General features: G+C 44.6%; 1 protein-coding gene across 2 annotated transcripts in view; it reads left to right on the forward strand.

Annotated features, from left to right (window-relative positions):
* Positions 1-23,008, forward strand: part of MEIS1 (Meis homeobox 1) — a 103,291-nt gene that overhangs the window by 4,759 nt on the left and 75,524 nt on the right. Inside the window, exons 4-7 of one of the 2 annotated variants that reach the window (XM_065682265.1) lie at positions 421-471; positions 1,311-1,361; positions 2,776-2,922; positions 22,712-22,823. In XM_065682265.1, coding sequence (XP_065538337.1) covers positions 421-471; positions 1,311-1,361; positions 2,776-2,922; positions 22,712-22,823 — 361 coding nt within the window. The remainder of the gene's footprint in view (positions 1-420; positions 472-1,310; positions 1,362-2,775; positions 2,923-22,711; positions 22,824-23,008) is intronic. The other variant, XM_065682266.1, reaches the window with a different exon arrangement.

A 23,008-nucleotide genomic window follows, 5' to 3' on the forward strand; every position in this document is an offset into this window, starting at 1 on the left:
TAAAGAAAGATGCGCGTTTCCCCCTCCCCCCTCTCTTACTGCAAGAGGCAGAAAGAAAACAACCCAAGCAAACCAAAAAAATACCGAGAAATCACGGCATTTACCCCTTCCCTAACGAAACGAGCTGGTGGGAGCGGGCAGTGCCCGGCCGGGAGCTTCGCTGCGCGGCTCCCGCCGGGCCGGGGCTCGGCCGGGGAAGCTCCGGAGGTCCTTTTTCGGTGTATTTGATTCACTTGCTCAAGTGTTTGGCTGATGTACCAAAAACCCAGCAGTCAGGGCTTTGCACGGAAGGTTACATAATGGACCCGACAGTGTAATGAAGCAAGAAATAATAACGTCTGCTTTCTCTGCTTCCATATTTCAAATCTTTTTTATTATTATTTCCCCCCCCCCCCTTTTCCTCCCCTTTCTTATATTTAGATCCGAGCAGAGAAACCCCTCTTTTCCTCTAATCCTGAACTGGATAACTTGGTAAGAGTTAACACTACTTCTTCCTCTCCCCACCCCCACCCCACCACCCTCCCTTCCCTTCCCATTTATTTTTTAATTTTTTTTTTTTTTAACTTCTGTGTCATCTGGAGAGGTGGTTTTGGTGGTGCCAAATTGACAATTTCTCACGTGGATCTTTATTTTTCCTTTAATTATGATGATGATGGTGATTTTTATAATTACAAGTAAACACGGTGCAGTAATTGCATGGAAGTAAAAAAAAAAAACCCATAAGGATCTGGATAAAGAAAGCCCCATCCGAAGGGGAGCTTGCGGGCTTGATGGCGAGCTCGCTTGCCCAAGGGGAGCGTGGATTTGTCCACGCTGTAGCCAGCCCCTCCACGCACCTTTTAGGCAGCTCGATGGGAAACATCGAGAATGGCTGTGGCTGGAGATGCACCCTTGGCTAACTCGCCGAAAATGAGGTCTTTTCTCTCTTTCTTTATTTCCCTTCGAGATAAACAAATATTGTGCCTCTTCTGTAGGAGCCTTGCTCCCGCTTTAGCAGAGCGGGGAGCCAGAGATGGTGTTTAGAGGATGTTGGGGTTTTTTTTAAAGAAATGTTTATGATCCGTATAATTTAGTTGCTTCATTGCAATAGGGGCTTTTTTCCTCTTTTTTAAGTTAACTCTAGATCGCTTCTCGTTAAACAGTGCACAAAGCCACCGCTATTAAGTTTTAGTGTTATTGCCATAAATCAAAACAACTTTTTATTTACTACTAGAGAAAAGTCAAGCTACAAAGTGCAGCAGGGGCGGCTGTGGGGAATGTCCCCAAATCCAGGAATGAGATAAATACTCGTGTTGTTTGTATCTTTGCAGATGATTCAAGCCATACAAGTATTAAGGTTTCATCTGTTGGAATTAGAGAAGGTAATTTTTGTCTTTCTCTCTCTCTCTCTCTTTCTTCCTCCTCCGTTTCAGTACTGCTGAAGTTCAGGCTTCTGGTAAATTTGCATAAATGTCTTTCTTTCTGGTAATTAGTGTCAAGACCAATCTTGGCGTCCATTTCTCTTCGCAGTTTAATTACAATTTCAGCCTCTAAACCCGGGCTCTCGAACGCCCAGGCCTTGTGTTCATTGTAATACTTTACTGGCTTTGTATAAATAGTTGCAGGTCTGTGGTGCTGCAGATGAGACTCGAAATGGTTGGTTCAGCCAAGCCCCTGAAATCGCGATTTAAAAGAAATAATAAAATGATTTTATTGAGTTGGTGGTGGTGGGGAAGAGGCTTTGGTCGCAGTCACTTGGAATGGAGAATTTATGATTTCTTTTTTTTTTTTTTTAAGAGCCATCTGCAGGTCAGGCTCAGGGCGCGGATTGTCCTGTAACATTTTGCAGAGACAAAGCAGAGTTGATAGTTGTGTCTGTCTCTTGTTCCTGGGAATATTGTACACCTCCAAGCAGAAGAAAGAGATTGCAGCCTAAATGCAGAGGGGTTTTTTTTTTCCTAGCTATTTTAGAAATCTTAGGAGGGAGAATGCTAATTTCTAAGAAGGCGGTGTCATCCGAGCTCACAGTAAATTGGGAGTGTGCTCTGGTTTCCTGAGGATTTTTTACGTGTCATTGATAGCTGGCCTAGAAGAGAATTCCCTTTCTCCTAAAAATAAACATTTTGAGAGGTTTTTAAATAGTTGAAAAGTTTCTCGGGAGCCTCAGCCACTTTATCTAACCATAACTGGCAGGTTGTTCTCCCTCTACCTGAAATGTGTTCAAATCTGCCCATTAATAGAGGTGGCTCAGGTACGATTGTATTAGAGCGGCTGGGGATTTCAGGGCATGAATGCCTGTAATGTATTTCAGTCCAGTGCATCGGGATTTTTTCTTTTTTCCATTTTTGTTAAATCCTTTTTTCTGTCCTCATACCCCATTGGAAAGGGTTTATGATGAAATAACTGGATGAAATTAAATAGTTTACCTTAAATGTCACCCATGCAGGTCACCTCTCTAATGGCCACAGCTCCGGGAGCAGATGAATTTAACACGGGTGTTGAATATGTTGTAGCCTGTGAATCATCTTGTCACTGTCAATTTTCTGGGATATCTCTATTTTGCGAGAAAAGAAAGTTATTCCTAATTCTGGATGCGTCTAGAGGTCTCAGGGGGATAATTGCAGTGTGTTTCCCCTGTTTAGGACTTTTGATGTCACAGGGGTGAAGGGGGGAGACTGGTTGCACTTGTCAATTTTACTTATGTATTCCTGATTATATTTTTTCCTTTTTTCCTTTTTTTTCTTTTTCCTCCTCTCCCCCCCCCCCCCTTTTTTTTTAACCTTTGTCATAATGTAGGTACACGAATTATGTGACAATTTCTGCCACCGGTATATTAGCTGTTTGAAAGGAAAAATGCCTATCGATTTGGTCATAGACGATAGAGAGGGCGGATCAAAATCGGACAGTGAAGACATAACAAGATCAGCAAATCTAACAGATCAGGTATGATCTCCCCAACGCCGCACACGCTGAAATTTGTATGCAGATCGCTCGCTGGGTCACTACGCCTCCTTTTATTATTTGCATATGATTAAGTCCCTTTTAGATAAATTTCCATCGAAATGAAAATTTTTGAATAATGTGGCTATTATTGCTTCATTAAGGCTTGCTCCCGGATTCGACCTGGCGAGATGAGCTTGTAAAAGCATCGCCTGCAAACTCGACCTGTTTCTTGTCGCTTTTAATTTTTGTCTTTATTTTATTTACCCTTTACAATAATGGAAGTGGTATCTCTGAATCGCTGGCTTCTTGGTGGCTTAGGAGAGGAAGGGCTGGAGCCGTTGCCCAAAATAAGAAGAAAATCCGAGATAGGTGGTCTGGGGAAGACAGAGAGGGTTTGAAATCTAGCAAATACTGGCTATTTTCTTCCCGTCTCTACGGTTCATTAGTCCGTCTTGTCAGTTTTCCTTGGCCGAACGCTTTTAGACTTCAGTGAACATTGCTTTGTGCACGCCTGCCTGCTGCAAGCGCGCCCATTTTATTTTACTTAATAGAAAAAAAAACCCCAAACCCAAAAAACCAAAAAGCCAACAAAACCCGGAGGAAATCGAACTGGACCCGGGTTTTAAATTCTTTTCCTTGATCAGTCAAGTTTTCACACCCTCTCTTTTAAAAAAAATTAAAATGTTTTAACCCCAAAACGAAGCCAGGAAAGCCTTGCGTAGCTGTGATGGTGTCCAGGTTTTGCCTGGGATGGTTCAAACCTTTAATGCCGGCTGTAGCTGATGTGGGAAATGGGAATGGCTCGGGAACCTCTGGCTGTCCCCTCTCCCTTGCTCCTGTGTCTGTCTCCTCGCTGGGCTTAGGCTGGGATTCTTGCCTTTTAAATGGCAGTGTTTTGGGCTAATTCAGGAGGTGCCCTGAGCTAAAATAAGCTCCTGCATGATGGAAGTGGCTGAGATTTGGCTTTTTTTTCCCCCGAGTTGGGTAAAACTGTAGTGTTTTTCCTGTCGCTTTCCTTTCTCTCAACCGAGGGGTAGCAACGCTTTGGCTGCAAGAGAGGGGACACTGAACACACAGTAAAAAAAAAAGATAAATCGCCGAGTAAAACCCCTTCAAGTTATTTCTTCTTGATGATCAGCTTCGTAAATAGAGTCTTAGGAGTGATCAGCTCCCGACTCTGGAGGTTTCCTTTTGTTCAAGCGAGGCGCAGCCAAGCAGACAGGAGTTTCCTCAGCCGTTATCGCCAGCACTGTCAGCCAGGAGTTATTTTCTGAGATTACCAACAGAAAGGTGCGTTGCCTTTGCAGCGTGGCCACTATCTTAAATATTTTCTCCTATCTGCCAAAGGCTATCGGGCTGCTGGTAGTGTCGTGACAGGGGGAGGCAGGCTTGGAAAGGCATGAACTTTTACAAAGGGGGTTATGTGCGCACAGGAAGGGGTTTTGGGTATTTTCTCCCCCTTCATTTTGCTGCGGAGGGCGGCGCGGCAGGGAGGTGCCCGGCGGGCCGGGGCCGCGGGAGATGCTTCCTGGGCTGCGGAAGATGCTCGGGAGACCGGCATCCCCGCGCAGCGCCTTAGAGAGAGGGGAGCCCTGCAGCGGGGGTCTAGCTGAGGGACGCTCGGCTCGCTGCTGTTGAATAAAAATTGTAATCCAACAAGTCTAACTAGAAAATGGGTTTCTAAAAGCTCTGGAGTGCTGGGTACATAAAGCTATTTGAGCAAATTACAAGAATCGCTCAGGGGCACGAATGAAATCAACACTTTAATTGCCTCCAAAATGAAGATTTATACCCCATTTTCCCAAGGAATCATTATTTTATTAAAGTGAAAGCTAAAGAAATGAAGCTATAGTTTTGGGGTTGTCGGGGGTGAGGGGTGTTGTGTCGTCGTTCCCCTCCCCGCCCCCCCCTTTTCTCCTGGAGCGCGGAGGTTGCGCGCCGGGCACCGGCCCCTCTCCCGTTGCGCGGGTCCGGCTGCGCACCGCCGCGGGGCTCAGCCCCGGCACCGCCCGCTTGCAAGGGCGCTGCGCCAGCCGCGGGGACCGGCGGGGTCCCCGGGGGCCCCGGCTCCTCTGCAGGCAGCGGGATGCGCAGCCCCGCTGCCGCTATCTGTCTGCATCCCCGCAGCTGCGCGCGGAGCGGGGCTTTGCATTCCCCGTCGGAGGGAAAAGGCGCAAAAATGCGCCTGTCCCCTTCCGCTTCCCGCACCCTCCTGGTCGATGAGGCGGCGCAGGGAGGGCGGACGGCTCAAGGGGGGCAGCGGAGGTTGCGCGTAGAGGAAGGGGAGTTACACCGGGGCTTGCGCGGCCGCTCGAGCCCCAGGTGAAGTCCCGTGCCAAGCCCGTCCCCGGCGAGGCCGGCAGTATCTGGGCCCTAATGGTTAAATAATAAGGTGTTGAGTGCTTGTCGGTGGGGCGGCTAATGAGGATGTCGCTCCGCGGTGCGCGTTTATGGAAGCGCGGGCGCGCAGGGCCGGGCGGTGGGAGAGGGGCAGGGCGGGCGGCCCCTCTGCAGCTCCTGAGAGTAGGGAAAGAGTAAGTATGTAAAAGCTTTTATTATGGGTTTAATTGCATTTTCGTATATTGTGGCAGTAAAGGTTACAGTTAACAGTTTGGGGGGGAGGGTGTTATTTATTGGTTTCCCCTTATTTATCCTTTCCTTATAGGCCCCTCAATGCCAGTGCCTTTAAGTCCCGCGGTTAATGGAAAGCAATGACACTAATGCTAGATTTTGCAAAGTAAAGCCCCATAACACTAACCATTGTTCCGTGATTTAACTAGCTCAGTGGCAATAGGTCACTAAAATAGCATCCTTCTCCCACGGGCACGACCCCGAGGCCTGCCAGGGTGGGACCTGCAGAGTTGTTGTTTACCATTACGGCTCCAGAAGTACGAGGATGAGTTTGGGGGGTGAGGGGGGGGGGTGCTGGGGATAATTGAACTCAAGATCAAGCAGGCCCAGAGACTTTTAAAAGCCCCGAGCTGAAGGATTGCACCCATCGTCAGAAGTTTCAAAATAAACCTTTTTTAATCATTAGCTTTGCAAACTTTTGCATGTTTTATTTTTCAAATGTTTGGCGGAGCCTGGAAAGATTTTAAACACAGCTGTTGGGTGATGCGACTGGGAAAACTGCATCCCATGAAAAGAACCCCAAAGACCGTCTGTAGTCAGATAGTGGGAGTTGAGTTTCTTAGGTGACCCTAAGCTATTGCCATGGGGCTGTTTTATTGAAGCCACATCACCTTGGCACCCAGGTGCTCTAGTCCCAGCTAAAAATTCCCCTATGAGAGTGTGTCTGCAGAAAGCCTTTAGAAAGTCCTTTGAGGAAAGCACAGTATAAAGTAGCCACCACATCCAAATAAAGTACATTAGCAGCATAGGATAGATTTTATAGGGACAAAACAGTATTTTCTTACAGTAAATAAGCTCTTTGAGCAAATCCATGGTAGTATTACTTGACAAAAATTGTAATTTAATAATGCACAAGCCAATTACATGTGCAAAAACTTTTAAAGGCAAACCGGCAAAGAGCCAAATTCCTATAGGGACTAGAAGGGAAATGATCAAAAAATGAACATGAAATAAGACTTCCTGTAAGAAGGTCCATAATTCAACATTATTTGACTCCACTGTCAGGGAAATTGTTGAAGGATAGTAAACTGATACTAGAGTCTCAGTTATTTTTGTTACAGTCTTAAATGTTTGCAACTGTGGCGTTTTAGATGGCCCTTCTTGGGTGATAGTATATCATATATATATATGTATATAATAAAGCAACACTTCTATTTATGTTGCAATAGATACTTTTTTTTAATGCACACAGTTGCAGAGTTTCTGTGAAGAAAATGCAAGCAGACAGCAGCTTTTTTTTTATTAATGGAAAAAATTACTTAAAATGTATTCTTTATGACGAAAGAATCATAAACTGGAACGCAAAATGTAGCATATCTGAAGGTGGAGGGGTTGTTTAGGGGATCGACCTGCTATGTCTGGGCTAACTTTCCCAAATACTTCAAACATATTAGCTATAACTTGCAGCCAATACAAAAGTAATGTCTTGGGGGGAAAAAATTACTGGGAAATTCTGTTTTACTGGGGGGCTTCTTCGCGTGGTAAGGCCATGTATGGTTTTAAGGGGGAGAGCTAAGAATATTGATGCCCTCCATATATGTACTCCCGCACTGGAGGAACAGGCATCAAAATAATAGATGCAGTGCAGAGGGTGTAAGGTAGAATTTATTTCTGCATAATAAAAGAGTTACAGCGAAGCAGGGCTCTGAGGAGGACCAGTGAAATAACATTTAAAAGACTCAAAATTTCATTTTCTTCCTCTGACTTCATGCCGCCTTGAGCCAGTGAATCCTCTTTTAGTTTGTTTTTGGGTGATTTTTTTTCCTGTGATATTTAGGGGCTGTTAACATGCCCAAGTTTGGCAGACTAATGTAAAGATAGGACACGTTAATTTATATTCTGGACCCGTTCACTATGGCTGAAATGGTATATAAGGTTTTCTTTGCTCTCCGTTTCTTTAAGCAAGTAAATCGGTTGTTAAGTAAATATGAGATTGGATAGATTTGCTTTCATTTATAATTTCAGTTCTAGAATCTTTGCTGGTTTGTTTTGGGTTTTGTTTTTATTTAAGTCATTCAACAGCCCGAATGCAGCCGTCCTTACAGCTGGGTGTAATATTCACTGCCTTCCTTAAGCTGCCTGCTCAGGCCTAACTTCCGCGTAAAGATTCTCAAGCGGAAGTTATGTTTTGTTGTAAAGGATAGTTTAATTCCCTAATATTTTGCATCTGTTTCAATATCAAACCTAGCAGAGCTGAGTTTAAACCCCAGGTAACGCTGGAACTCGTCCTAAACATTTGCGAGCGTATCCCAAAGCGTTCCTGTAAGCGGGAGCTCGCGGCATCTTTGCGTTAGGGACTGCGGGTTGTTGTTTTGGGACAACTTGGAGGTTTGCAAGGAAGGTGTGGAAGAATGAGGTTTACCTTCAGCTTAACCTTTATGGCTGAGGGTTTGAGTCTTCCCTGGCCGCTTGTCCACAGGTAGCTGTAAAGGTGATCAGCTCTGCGTGTGAAAGGGTTACTGCAGCCCAGAATGGGCAATGTTAGCAGTTAAAACCCCCCCAGATTATATTGTGCTCAATCAAGATAAGTAGGCATAGGTAGTGCTGATAAATACCGCTCTAAAAAGCGTCGAAAATCCAGCGCAGCTTCTTTAAATTAGGGAATCTTTGTTTTGTTTTGTTTTGCATTTCTGCGCTGGGGTTTTTCGGTCATGTGAGCGTGCAGTTAGGAGCTATCTTGTGTAATCTAAACAAATTTAAGAAAAGAAAGAGGAGGGTTGTTTCTGATCATGAACATTTTTGGTTTCTGGAATTGTTTGCTTGGGAGGGTTGTATGGGAGAAGGAGGGACTGGGGTGCGCTGCAGTGTCACCTCATGTCCTCGGCGTATTACCTTCCTCTCCTGATGCTCCGTTGCTCCAAGCAGGCTTTGACTCGCATGGCAAATTTGGAAGTCAGTGTTTATGTTTGGTTGGGTTTTTTTCCTGCAATCACAGCAATATTTGGAGAGGTTCTCTCTACCAAAGTGCACGTTTTGTGTTTTGTCTTGAGTATTCCTGTCCCTGATTAATGGCCCCATGTCTAACTCACTGCTAATATTCTGTAACCTGACATAAAGACAACTTGCCGGCAGTTGGTTCAGCTCTTCTTTGCATGCTTAGTGTGGTTGCCTTTTCCCTCTTACTACCTTGAAAATGGAAAAAAGAGAGATTTATCCTCAGAGCATAGGTGAGAGCAGAATCCCTGCAGGCCAGTGTCCTCCAGGCTGCTGGGGATCCCTAGAAAGTTTCAGCCCCTCTGTGGTGATGGTGGGGTTCTGGTCTCTGTTAGTGAAGGGGTGCTTGGCATGAGGGTTCCCCATCACCTCTGCTTGCTCATTGAGTTGCCTTGTTGGTTGTTGCCATTGTGGCTTCATGTATTTATTTTTCGTGTATGTATCTAAGAGGTGAAGAGCGACGTGGAGATTTCAGGCTTACGTGGGTTGTGCGTAAGAAGGCGATAGTGCAGGCAGTGAGTGGTTTCTGGGGATTATTGGATTTTGGATAAAGGTGGTTTGAGATTCATTGTAGACGTGTGGGCAAATGTTGAAAATCTAAACGTTGGCAAGGTGAATTAAAAACCCCTCTGAGTTTGTCCTGAAAGCAAAGAGCCTGTTTGCAATTAGCTAAAAAAATTAAAAGTTATAATACAGAGACTGCCATTTCCTTGCTAACTTGTGGGGCATGAGGAAGGTAGGATGGAAAGAAATGGATTTATGCCCAAATTTGGCCATTCTTTTGCCGGCGTCGGGACAGGCTGCGGAAAGTCACGGTGGCTTCTTGTTTTGCAAGTGACTTCTTTTACGAGTGTCTTCAAATCCAGGCCAGGTGCCCCGCTGAATAAATGTTTTTTTTTTCCCCCTGTTGGGAGGTTATACGTTAATCATCCATGAGTTTTGGGGATCAATAAAGGGATAACTGTGAAAGGCAATGGCCCATAACAAGCGGGGAGTGAGATAGGCTGATCTAATGGTTCCTGCCTGGCCTCAAAAACTCGATGAATCTCTGGGTTTGTCCACGCAAGGACACTCAGGAGAGGTAAGACAAATTGATTGGGTGTAAAATTAAAGTGCATTAGTTAAAGTGCATTGCACTATTGTGTGGATGCTCTCATTCAGAAGTAAAGTGGCCTTAGTTCACTTTAGCCTAATCCCCTTTGGAGTAGGCCACTTTTCTTTTGAATGAGAACATCCACATTAACTTTTAGTTAATTCGTCTTTCCCGTCCTGGCGGCCTCGTGCCCGCCGCTATGGAGAGGTCCAGCCGGCCGAGCGCTGGCTCCGTGCGAGCTTTAGGTAAGCTTTTCATTAGCCATATTCACCTCTGCAGCAGCACTTAACCGCCGGCGGTCATCATTGCCCTGACCGGGGCTCCGCACCCTCCTCTCGCTCCCATAGCTCAAGAGCTGTTTGTTGTTTTTAATGCTGCCTAAGGGGAAAAAATGGGAAGCTTTATGGTGGCAGGGATATGGGGATGGATTCTGCTGAGGTGGCACAGGCAAGGGCTCAGCCGGGCTGTGAGGCTGTCTGCACCCTGTCCGAGGAGGCTGCGGTTTGGGCATCGCATTTCCCAGGTGAATATAGCATTAGGCTTCCCCTGGTATCCGTCCTCCTCTCAGTAACCTGAGCGTTTTGTTTTGCGATGGTGGTTTGCTGTCCTGAGGCGCTCCCTGCGTGGATAGCTTCTTCCATGTCCACTGATAAGCCAGCTTTTAAGGACAGTGAGGAAATCTGGATTAACTTTTTTCAGCTGAGATTTCCAGCCATAAAGCCAAGATCGAAAACTAACTTGTAGGAGAACTAATTTATCTGGTGAAAATAATCATGGTAAGATATATTTGGAAGCTGTTTTATATTCTTGCGTGACATTCACTGAGCTAGAGTTTTTGTTAGAGGTATTTTAGGGTGTCTTCTAGAGCTTATAAGTAACCCATTTATTTACTTTTCACTGGGTAAGCCGTGTGTGCAAATGCTGCACTGTGTCACACGCTTGCCGTTGCCCCTTCCATTCGTAGTAAAATTTACAAGGCTTCTTGCATTAGTAAGCAGTTTGCTATTGGAGCCTTTCCTAGAAATACAGAATTCTATTTCACCAAAGTATTGTCTTTCCTCTTCAATCAAAGCCGAGGTGAGCTATTTTCTCAAGGACTCTCCAGGCATCTATATGATATTCCCACTTGGGCAGATCATCTCCAAAACTGCATTACTTACTCCTCTGTTCTGAAGGGCCATTGCAGTAAATTAAAATTCTCTTATTAGCATCACTGGGATTTGAATTTGGCCAGCTAATTTTGTTTGCAGCTTTGACTTTTTTATTTTTTATTTTTTTTTAATTATAAAGCAAATATATATCCAGACACTCTTTGCTGAAATAAACCGTCCAACAATAAGAGGGGTAATTCATTTCCTTAAAAGAACTGCCTGTTTTAACTTCAGAAATACATGACCGAGTGTAAAGCTACAGCTGATGCCATCACAGGCAGTGTACTGTATTCAAACAGCTGTACAAAATGAAAAGCTGCGGTATTAATCCTGCCATTCACCGTTTATTTAAGTTTTTCAAGCTTCTCTCATATGGGCATGGCATCAATACCTAATTATGCCTCCATTAGAGTTACTGGGCCCTTAATACAGAAAATTATTGTATTTAAAATTTGGAAAGCTGCGTCGATGTAATCTAAGATTCTTGCAGCTGGCACACAGTCAGGGCAGGCAAACTTTACTTTGTAATTTTCTTTTCATTCATTTGGTCTTAAGGTTTTGGTCCGGTTTTGTTGTGATCAAGAAGGTCAGATCGTCACTGATGTTTTTAACGCTGGCTTTAAATAGCTTCATTTAGGGCTGTGTAGCTCTAGGGAGGGGAGGGGAAGAGCAGATTAAAAACTCTGCGGCTTTGTCTGTCCTGTTTGCCAGGGTGCAGGGCTACGGCCGTCTGTGCAAATAGAAATGGTAGAAATGAATGTCTGAAGCCTGGTGCAGAAGGAGTTTGGCCTCGTCAGTGCAAGCTGTGGTTTATCTGTGGACATGAAAGCCCTGAACCCTCTCTTGGCTGTCCACGTGCTACCATTTCTATTGGGTTAGGGTGTGCAGAGATGTCCCAGGTCTCAGGTGGAATATCACCTGCTTGCTGATGCTTGGCAGCAACCCGAGGTGCAGCTCTTGCGTGCTCGCCGAGACCTGGCTCCATTCAGTAAACTAAGGATTAACCATGGCCAGCCCCTTGCTAGAAACTCTCCTGGGAGGGCATGAATGCTGGAGGCTCAGTAGGTGGCACTTTGGTTTTAGGCTTGAGCCAGGGCAGAGGATCCCCCTGCTCCATGGGGTGCAGGCACAGGGATGTTCTGTGCCATGGTAGCCTTGGCCCCTGAGCTCCTCCAAGTGCCCCTGTGCCACAGAGGTACCTTGTGTAGGTAGAGTTGGCCAGACTTTTTACGAGGGGAGTGTCCCTGTGGTTTGCAATTTGTGAACCTTCTCTTGCATACTGTTGTGTAGTGTTATGGGAGAGTAGCTCTGCTGCATCCTGGACACAGCGGTGTTTCAGTGATGGGTACAGCTGTGTCACCATGAGGTTGTTTGAAGTCACAACTTGGTGCTCTCGCTCGTGTTCATGCAGGCTTTTTTGGGCAGTGCTTGACATGAACAGTGGCTCTGTGCCTATGTGACGCCACTGGGCATCACTGCAGCAGGAGGATGACAATGGTGGGGAGAGAAGCCTTTCAAGCACACGGGTGCATTGGCAGCAGGCAGCTTCCCTGCACTGCCTGCTCTTTGCAGGGATGCTCAGGAAGAGGTGCCTGGTGTTTGCATGGATGCTTGGCACAGCCCATACACAGTGTGGCTGCTGTGCTTGAGCCATTCATTCCCTGCTTTGCCCCTGTCTGCCCGGAGGATTTTGCAGCTGTGTTACCCCAGGAGACTCCTGGCCCTCCTCCCTGTTGCGCAAACCAGTTTTACTAGCGTGGCTTCTACCTACTAGGGGAGCGTTGTCGTGCTTTGCTCATGTCCCTGAGGCCCGTGGCAGTGCTTCGTGGCATGGCTTTGTAGAAGGAGTGTGGTATGTACGAATGCCTCTTGCTACGTTTGTATAACCCCTGTGAGGGATCTCTTTTTTCATTACTATTCCGTAAAGCCGGAGCGATGGTATGCACGTGACTAGTATGTGCAGGGAGGATTCATTTTGTCCTTAAATGCAAGTGTGTGCATTGAGCTGGGGTTTGGTCCGCAGTAACAAGTGTTTGAGAGATCCTTTGGGTGAGAACTGATACAGCGATGCTGGAGGGGCAGGGGTGGGGAATACCACTCCGATGGTGACACAAGACCGGAGGGGAGATGCGGATGCTCTTCCCAGGTCTGTCGCTGAGGTTTTGGGGTGAAACGATTAGTTGCTCAGGAGCTGAGATTTTCTACTTCTTCTCCCATATAATCAGGTAGGGTTGATACCTAGGGTTGATACCTTAATTTATATGCCATATAGTGATAGCAGAGTATAAGAGATTGATAACAATAAAAAGTGATATGTTAAAGTAATTAATTATTTCACTCTGTGAATAGTTTAAAGAAATAGTATAAGGAAAGCAAAATGTTTGTTGGGGAAGGACTATGCTGAAACAAAAGGCTGAAGGTTGCTTTTGGTAGCTTTGTGCTTTGGTTTTAACCACTTCTGCTGTGTTCTGAGTAATTAGCACTTTAAAAATGTATTTAAAGGAGGGAGGGGATAAACTTTAACACTGGATGGAACAAGTGGCAGTGCCAGCAGTAACTTCTGCAGAAGGAGCAGAGCTGTGGGGTTGACTAGAAGCATTTGTGGGTTGGGGGCTGGTCTGTCTGTCCCAAGGTCTGCCCATCCCAAGGCACGGGTCCATGTGGGGCCATGCCATGCCGTGAGCCCTACACTGCTACAAGCCTCACTGGGCACTCTGAGACCTCCCTGGGAGCCCCAGCGAGGCCACACAGACCTCGCAGTCCAACTTTTTTGGGTGACGCTGGCAGCGGCCGTGCTTCGGAGCGTTCCTCAATGAACGGGTGGAGGCGTTGGGGAGCCACGGCCACCTCAGCCTGGTGAACCACCCCTGGAGCTTGCTGTCCTCTGGCTTCCGCAGCCCAGGCTCGGTGTGTTTTGTGGCCGCTGGCTCGCTGGCATATGGCTCACAGAGCCAGGCCACTCGGCCGCATCTGCCTCGCTGTAGATTGGGCTTGTGGTGAAAGGGTAGAACGTGGAGGAGCTGATCTGTGGAAGGGTTTGGCCATGAATGTTGGAAAATGTGAATCACAGGGATTCCAGTTTTAAGCCTTCTGGAGATAACGGGCAGCACGTACCAAAGTGCGTGACTTGCAGAGAGCCTTAAAAACAAGGCGGCACCCTTGAGATTAAGCAAACGTTTTATAATCAGGAACATATTTTATGCCCAGCGCAGCCTGTGCAGGTATCACATCCATTCAGATGAAAAGGTGTAGCTGGAGCTTAGCTAATTATACTGCAATTTAATTTTGGTGTTGAACAACACTGCGAGGCGAGCGGGCTCTTGAATCCTTTTAACAATGTGCCGTAATCAAAATACGCTGACTCTGAATGGCGTCTGTTGTCAGTTAGCTTAAAAGACCATTTGATAGTTGTGACATACGCTGGGTGTTTTTGCTTGTGATGGAGCTGAAATGAAGTACGGCTGTGGCAGAGTGAGGGCTGTGCTTGTGCTTTCTCTCCCCAAGAAGCCCCGGTTGGGCTGATGGGAAGCTGGAAGTTGGAGCCAGCATTTAAGCGCATGTAAAAAAATATGAAGCAGGTGCCCTAAAGGGTTGATTTTGTCTTGCCAAAAGATGCTACCCCCAAAATCTGTAAGGGGAGCACTTAAATATCTGGGGTTTGCTATAAGTAAAGACTTGCTGTTTGCCTGCGCTCGGATATTCAGGAGGAAATGCAGATCTCTCTGAAACACCGACTGCTGCCAAGGCTGCCTGCTGGGCCCCTGGTAGAGGAGAAGGGATAAAGGTGGGAGAAGTTGAGGGCTCCCTCTCACCCCAAATCTGCCTGTCCAAGTCAGGTTCAGGACCTCAGCCAGCCATCTGACAGCTTGTGGTGTCTCAGTCGGACCTGGGTGTCTGGCAGATCCTCTTGTAAATGACTTTAAACACATAAGCGCAATAAAAGGAAGGGAAGGCAGATGCTAATTTTCTGGCTAAGTGGTGAGGCGTTTTTCCTGTTTACACCTTTGGAGGAATCATTACATGAAATATTGAACAGGAAACTCTTATTTGTCTCTGAAGGCCTTTTTCCTGGTCTAGAAAGATGTGGAAAATACTCCTATTAAATTCAGTAGGAGCCAAGGAGGATTAACACACCTCAAAGCCTTGCACACCAGCCTTCAGGAGGTAGTGGTGTCATTTGGGGCTGACTTTGTGCATGTTTCTGCACGATATTAGGCTTTAAAAAAATCTACGTGGAACAGTGATTTTATCTACCCTGACCGCGAAGCTGTGTTTCCTTGTGTTGAGAAAGGGACGGGGATTAATGCTATCTAGCGATACGGCTCTTATCAAAGGGAGGAGACAGGTTTACAATGCAGGGTTGCTCTAAATAGAAAGTACTAGCCAATGTTTGTTGTGTGGGAGACAAAAACCCTGCATCACCATCAGCTGGCTCAGTTAACCTGGCTGGGCAACCAGTGTTTACTGTTGAGCTGAGATAAAAATTGAGGAATGGAGTAAGGTCAATCAAATGTAAGCCAGCTGTGATTGAGACCGTTGCTGCTCAGGCTTCATGGGTGTCCATCTCGGCTACCCCGTGCAGCACCCACCAATGCAAGAAGCAAAACCAGAGGAGTAACTGAGCAAATGAATTTGGCTTTTGTTGTTGTGGAGGTGTTTTGGGTGGTTCTAAGTCCTGTCTCCCATAGAGGGACTTTGGAGATGGTTCCCCAAGCTCAGCAGGTTTGATTTCATCATGGGCAGACAGTGGTGGGACTGTGCTTCTGGCAGAACACAGCCCAGGCTGTCTCTGCATAGCAGTGAACATGCACACCCTGTGTGCATGCAAACGCACACAAGTGGGGTTTCTTTCCGAAAGTGTTTCCTCTGCAGAGCTGATGGAGCTTTGGTGCCTCCTGGAAGAGAAGAGCTGTGGTTTTTCCCCTTCCTTTTTGTCTGTGTCCCACCCAGTCTGTCCGTTTTATTCTCCTTTAGTTTTTTGTGGTTTATACTTGCTGCTTCTAATTATTCTTTTTCCTTTGGAAAGCGCTATCACCCTGCCCTTTTACACTCATGTTTTTTTTTCCATTCAGCCGGAATTTAGGACTCTCAGGCCCTTTCCTGTCCTTTCCCTGCCATACCCTCTTCTCCTCCATGCTCTGAGGGTACAGAGGGGATTGGAAAGCTTCGCTGTGTTAGCAGTATCTACGTGGGTATACATTCATGCTGCGCAAAGATGTTAGCTCCTTCTCTGAACTTGAGTAGGTTCAGCAATGAATTGCAACAGCATGGCTAATGGAGAGAGCTAGCATTATTTGGTGGATGTTGGTTTGATGGTCTTTGCACTGTGCAATGTTAGTTGTGACTCTGGTCCCTCCAGCTGAAATCCTGGCCTTACGAGAATAAGTGGTAGAAGTCCTGTTTATTTTCACTTTTGCATCATCTGTGGTATTTGCATTGGTACCCACTCTCATTTCCTTTTATCTGTTTGTCTCAGAAATGTCCCTATGTTGCATGCATAAAGACAGCTTAAGCATTATTTTTCCTATGCGACTGCAAAGAGTCAGAGAAGAGTTTTACCCTCATTTGAAATAAGGGGAAACTAAAGATAGAAAGCTTATGACTTTTCTGGGGCTAGGAAGGGAATCCAGGTCAGAGATGAGACTTCCATGCAGAATTTCTTCTGCTTTTGGGTCCAACATGCCCTGCTGCCTCTAACGCTGCAAAGGTTTCCATCTGTGCACTAGTCACCCTTGCTGTGCTGCTTAGTTGCAGGCGGAGTTATTGCCTGTCTGTCATTTCAGCGACCTTCTTTCTGTAGACTTGGAGCACCCTTTTCCCATCCGAACCTGGTATTTGTGCCTTTGGTGATGTTGTATTAAAAATAATTCACCTCTGAATCAATGTTGCATGAGGCAGATCATGGAAGAGTTATTTGCACCAAAAAGCAACTGTTTTGCAGTATTTTGAGGTTCTTGCGCATATCATTTATTCGATTCCCTTAGTTTTGGTTGTATGCACATGATGTCCCTGCTTGGCTTTGGCAGGCTGGGAGGTGGGATTACTGGCTGCTGGCTGGCAGCATCAGTTAGCCCTACAAGGAGATGTTCAGATGGCAAAGCCGTGAGTGGATCCTGTCAGAAAAATCAAGGTAGTCACGACTGTGGATTTCATGGTCTTCAAAAGTCTGCACTTGAGATTGTAATAAACAATGTTTGTGTGTAGAATCTAGGAAATACATGGCATTATATTTTGAACGTTATCGAAGTATATTTTTAGTTCTGCTTACCAATTTGTATTTTTCAAGGTTTTCTTCCTAATTAGGAAAGCATTTAAAATCTTTCTTTTATGCTGTGTGGGAAGCAGACTACCTGTGGATTATTCCTAGCCATGCCCTCCAGAAGTAAAGTGGGATAGAGCTTGTAGATTGCAAAGAGCAGGTCTGTCTATCGTGTAGCTCTAGATTCAGCATCGGTACTATGGATTATATACTTAAGGTATTGAGCAGCCGTATTGAATGTTTTGCTCAAGCGAGGTTGGGGACATCAGTATAGCCAACAACCAGAAGGATAAGCTATGCAAAAAGTAAATCCTTGCTAAATAGATGGGTTAAGTTTGTAGGAGACGTATGCAATGCCTTTATGAAACAACCCCGTTTTCACTTGAAGTTCTTGCCTGTAGTGAGCACAAGTATTTCCTAACACAGTGGGTCACTATCCTCAAGAGGTTTGGGGGAAGGTTTTTAAAAGGGAGGAGTTGAGAAAAATCTGAAGGACATTTAAAACGTAGTGCATTACTTTTTTTCCTAATGAATAAGTATTTAATTTAGGAAAAGAAAATAAGATAAAACTTCAGAAGGAAAACAATAATCCCAAATTATGTTGACAAATTGCTGGCAGCAGCTTAGTTCCTCCAGGGCGAGGGGATGAATGATTATACCTACAGCCAATTCTCTCATAGCCTGAGGAGTGAAGGTTTGTCCAACAGGTAAAGAATTAGCCGTTCCCTGTCTCCAGTTGTTACACAAACACAAATGAGCCCACAAGAGGGCTGTGCTCACAAAACTTTTGGGAAGATATATATCAAAAGATGCTGAGTACAATTTTTATCACCTGTAATAGAAAGTGATTTCTTTTATTTATGTACTTACGGTCAAGCCTTTTGTTCCTTGACCAGGACCTCTTTTCTCTGCCTTTCCACATGCTTGGTGCTCAAAAAAATCCATTTTGTTCTCTAATATAAGCAGAAAGCAATGGTTTCCCCACTGTGTATTAGTGTTAACTTGACTCAAAGCCCAGCTGTTGTTGGATTGCCGTAATAAGTGTATGTAATGTTATTTATATTGACTCTCCAATTTAGCCATTAACCATATAATTTTGTCTGTAGCTTTTTTGTTTATTAAGGCTTGATGTTCACTGTGACATAAGTCAATAACTACTCCAGAGGCCTCATCAGATGTGGTCCTCCCTTTGATGGGGCTGTTGTGCTGGTACCTTCTAGGGATTACGCTTTTCAGCCCAGCACATCCCCCAAGTGGATGAAGCACCTGGTAATAGTCATGAAAGCCAATTGGTGCTTCTGGGATCACTTAAATACACAGACATTTTTGTTGCTTCCTTTCCTTCTTTCTTTCCTTTTTCTTCTTTTTTTTTTTTCCCTGGCTTGTATCGGAATACTCAACAAGCTTCAGAACCAAAACAAAAGTCAGGAAATGTATTTTGAATGCCATGGGATAAGATAAAACATCCCTTGTAGAAGGTCTTTTGCCCTTAAAGTGGTACAGCATTAGGACACCTGAATCCTCTTTTATTTTAAATCAGTCATGCGACCATGACTCGAATCAGTCACTAGCCGGACCATGGTTTTGGCACTAGAAACTATTGACCAATGAGAAAGGCAGTGGTGCAAAACCAGTTTAAATCATGGGAACTTAGAGCCCAGCCTCAAAATCCCGTGATGATTTTGCTCATGTATTCTCAATTTTGCTGGCATATTCTCAGTTTTGCTCTTGTGTTCTTGATTTTGCAAAGATTTGGGCTGAAGCTTTGAGTTTCAGGGGTGAGCTTGGAAGAGAAAGATTAAAGTTACTACAGAAAGGATTATTAGTGAGTCCCAGTCCATACCTCAGTGTCTGTTCTTGGCTAAATGGTGACTAATGTATAAGCCCAAGTCATAATGGGCCATTATCCTTATTTATACAGTATTGTCATGACCACGTGGCTGAGACCCTCCTCTGGAATGAGCCAGCCTACGTAATGGAGTGATTAATTTATATTACTTTGCACTTCTCTAAAGTCTCCCTTTGGAAGAACTCTACTTGTTTTACAGTCGCTAATTAATTTAATCCCCCAACAATATCAGTGCTGTAGATAAGTGCAGCCCTCTTTTTTTTTTTTTTCCCTTTTTTTTTTTCCCCTTTTGTTTCTTTTGAAGATTATTTGTTGTGCCTGCTGTAGAAACTGAGGCACAGAGATCCCTTGGCTCATCCCAAGTTGTTCGGCTCTGGCCAAGCTCAGGTCTCAGCTTTAACCTGCGAGCCAGGTGGCTTTTGCAAGGGGCATTGCTCCTTTGCAGAAATGGGGAGCAAGTCTTCTAGTTTCTCTTCGTGAGCCCATGATTAGTGGGAACGCAGTATCTCCATGTAGAAAGTGACGTGGAATTCATTCCTGTTTACAGCAGCCTTTGTACAGTGAGTTTAAAAAACATCACTATCATCACTGAGGAGCCCTGTCAAGTGCTAAACCGCAACTTCTTGGAGAAGGGAAATAAATAAGTGAGGCATTTCTATTTCTGTGTAGGAATAGATTGTCATGACTACTGTCAGAGTTTTCTCTATAACTAGTGCTGGAAGTATTTCTGCAAAAGAGGGAGGTGGTTCATAGTGTGAAAAATAATAATATTTGGCATGTCCCTGTCAGAAACAATTTAATGTAAAAGTACTTGGAGGATCGGGAGTTTGCAAGTTGGTTTAGAGGCTTTGTTGTCTTAAAAGTTCCTTGGAAGATTATAAAAAAGGATAAGATCAATGTTACACTTGGCTCCCTGCTTTTGTGGACGGGGGATCTTTGCTGAAATAGTCAGGAGAAGAAAAATTGCACTTGGTTTTGTCCTTTGGATCTATCTTCCCTTGGTGGAGAGAGATGGTTTTGGAACAGAGGCTGAGTAGCGTCTGTCTGAAAAAATAATGCAGCTTTCAACACGGTTATCTCTGAAGAATTTGCATACAAACTTTGATAGCTAATCTTTCATCATGTTTAATAAACTGACTAAAGATGTAATTCCTAGTCTCTTAAGACTTGAGATGCTTAGTTAAATACAAATACTTTTGAAATGCTAATAGATGGAGGCAGCCAGGAAAAAAAAAGTTAGGAGTATCCCAAGCAGATTCGTTTTTAACAGGCCATAAAAATAATAGCTTAATAAAAGTGAGATTAGGTGGAAAATATTAACTCCTGCTTCTGAATACAGAAATGTAAACATCTAGGATGCACAAAATTTTGATAAACTGAGGTGGAATCCAACATTTCTTGCATGAGTGCCTGTATAATGTGGCGATAGCTGTGAGAAAAGAGGAGCCCAGCATCTAAGACTCAACACAATGAAAATGCAATGAATCGGAATGCCTCACAGATCATAGCGGAATCAGACTTTCCAGCAAGGAAAATCTTTTCATGGTGAATTAAGTGGTGGAGGAAGAAAAATGGTGATGAAAAAAGGTAGGCACAGATCACAAACACTGGGCTCAGGGCTCGCCGCTGAAGATTTAAGAACCTTAGCTAAAGCTATGCAGAATAGAATGTGGAAAATTGAATTTACTAAACAATTAAGCATTGAATTAATCTACATCCCGCACAGTAGAAAAGTGGGGGAGGGAACCGAACAGAGCTGAATAAATCAGGGGAGCTCATTAAAAGATAGTGAATATATCAGGTCTGTTGTTGCATAAAGGAGGGCCGTTTCCTGCACAACACGGTATAATTCTTCAGTCCGGAGCCTCTTCTTTTCTGCACCCCCCACTCTTTTCCCCTCCCCTCCCAGCCTTCGGAGTTGTATTCTTAATCAGATTAATAAACATTTCTGCTGAGGTTAGTGCAGCGCTCTATATTTTACCTTGTTATCTGCAGCTTTTCTATTAATTACAAGTCAGCTCACTAGTCAACAATAGTAGTGAGGGACAACATAAATAGAATGAGAGTGCCCTGGAGATGTCACTCGTAGGATCTGATGCATCCTGGAACTCCCACGGGTTCCTGCAACCTCCCACATGCCTTGCTGGTCTTTTGTTCAATTACAGTTAATGCAATAGTTTGCCATTTTCTCCTTCTAATTATATTTTCAAGTGGGATTTGTAGCACATAGAAAAACATCCTTTTACATGTTGAGGCACCAGGGCTTTGTGCTTGGCATTGTCTGTCCCCTGGGTGCTGTACCATTCTTTCTGCAGAGCTCTGAATAAACAAGTCCCTCTTTTAAAGCTGCAGTTGTACAAACTGAAAATTTATGCATTAACTGTTTGCATTCTGAGCATGTGTTCCAGATTACCTCTTACAGCATTCTTTTGGTATGCCTGAGAATGCGTATTTGTTGAAAAAAAAAAGCATTTCTTTCACAGTTCACACATCATTCTTTCAATCACAGAATCACCAGATCAATTAGCACTTTTTATTTATTTTTTCTTAAAGGAATATGCATAATAATTGGTTTAAAATATTCATGCGGTATTTTCTGAGCCTTGCTTTCTTTAATTGTAATCATGTATCATGGCTGTAACCAGGATTATAAAGAAATGGAAGAGAGATTTCTCTTTTCTGGAAAAAAGTTGAGCTTTTCTAATCCTGTTTATCTTCTGTCTCAGATTAGAGTTTTTTGTCTTAATTTTCCTTCTCCGTGTCTGTGCATGTGTGTGAAAAGTTCATCTGCATCACGTTAAATCTCATTCGGCTATGTGTGAATGCTGTATTAAATGGCAAGGTTTTAGCCTATTGGTAGATTTATTAAAAAGCTGGAAGTATCAGTCAACTTTAATAGTATACAGACTTGGCTTGTATTGTGGTATGATTTAAAACCAATAGACTTATGTGTGTGCATTGTAAACAAGAGGGTTTTCTTTTTGGCAATAATTTCCAGTGGGCAATATTGCTTCATGATAAAGAAGAAACTATTCAATTATGCACAGAAGGCCGTGCAGGATGACCAGTGAGTCTCTGTGATGTTTTTAAAAGCTAGTACTAAAAGCTAATTAAAATCTTCTCTGGTGATAAAGGGAGACTTGGGAGGAGTGTTGCCACGATTGTTTTCCCTAAGAATTTAATTTACAGCCAATTTTTCCTATCTGAATGTTACTTTCAAATGCACCCAGTGATAAGAAGCAACATCTGTTTTCTGTTCAATAGTACAAGGAGGCTCTGCATGGGGCTGAGTGTACACAGCCTATGTGAAGCCATTGTTATTCTCATTTCTTTTTTGTCCCCATGCCTGGTCCATTTGCCATATACCATCCGGCAAACAGCTGACACATCTCGGCTATTATGGACCCAGGCCTAATTGCCAGCAAAGTCTTTAAGCTCTTCCACGTTGGCCTCGTATGAGGAATGGGAGGCCTATATAAACGCTGCTGCTCTCGACCATCGCTCTCATTCCGCCTTTGCGGAGTTAGCAGGCTGATACGCCAGAGGGTTTGCGGATGCTAAAAATATAGTTGGAGCCCAGTGCCAGCGATTCGCTCTCTGGCTCTCCTCCTGCTCCCCCCGCCTTGCCAGGAATGTTTCTGTTTTCTATGGTAATAAAGCTCGGGGTTATTTAGATGGTAAACATATTCCAGAGTATATCATTTTTCCTGGGGAGAGGCGATCCAGCTATTTGAAAAGGAGTAATTTGGGGGATGTATTTGGAAGCCCTTTTCCCACAGGTCTGGGCATAGGGACCGCTCTCCCAGGAACATGCGAAACGGACACTGCTTCCCCATCTTAGGTTTTAACTTCTTATTTTTTGGGCCCTGCAGCCCTCCTGGAACAGAGACCACGATGATACGGCATCAACGCGCTCCGGGGGAACCCCCGGACCTTCCAGCGGGGGACACACATCACACAGCGGGGACAACAGCAGTGAGCAAGGTAGGAATGGAGCCCTCATGCTTGCTTAGCTGGTGAGCGGTCACTGATGCACTCAGGGACTGGTTACTCTCTTTCCAATGTTGAAATGTGCTTGGCTATTAGGGGGTTTGTGCTGAGAAAGGTCCATCTTCCTTTTTTTGACACTTTTTTTACCATCTCCTCGTATAAGAAGGATTGGCATCTTT

Source organism: Lathamus discolor, chromosome 5, assembly GCF_037157495.1.
Source record: "Lathamus discolor isolate bLatDis1 chromosome 5, bLatDis1.hap1, whole genome shotgun sequence".
Classification (NCBI taxonomy): Eukaryota; Metazoa; Chordata; class Aves; order Psittaciformes; family Psittacidae; genus Lathamus; species Lathamus discolor.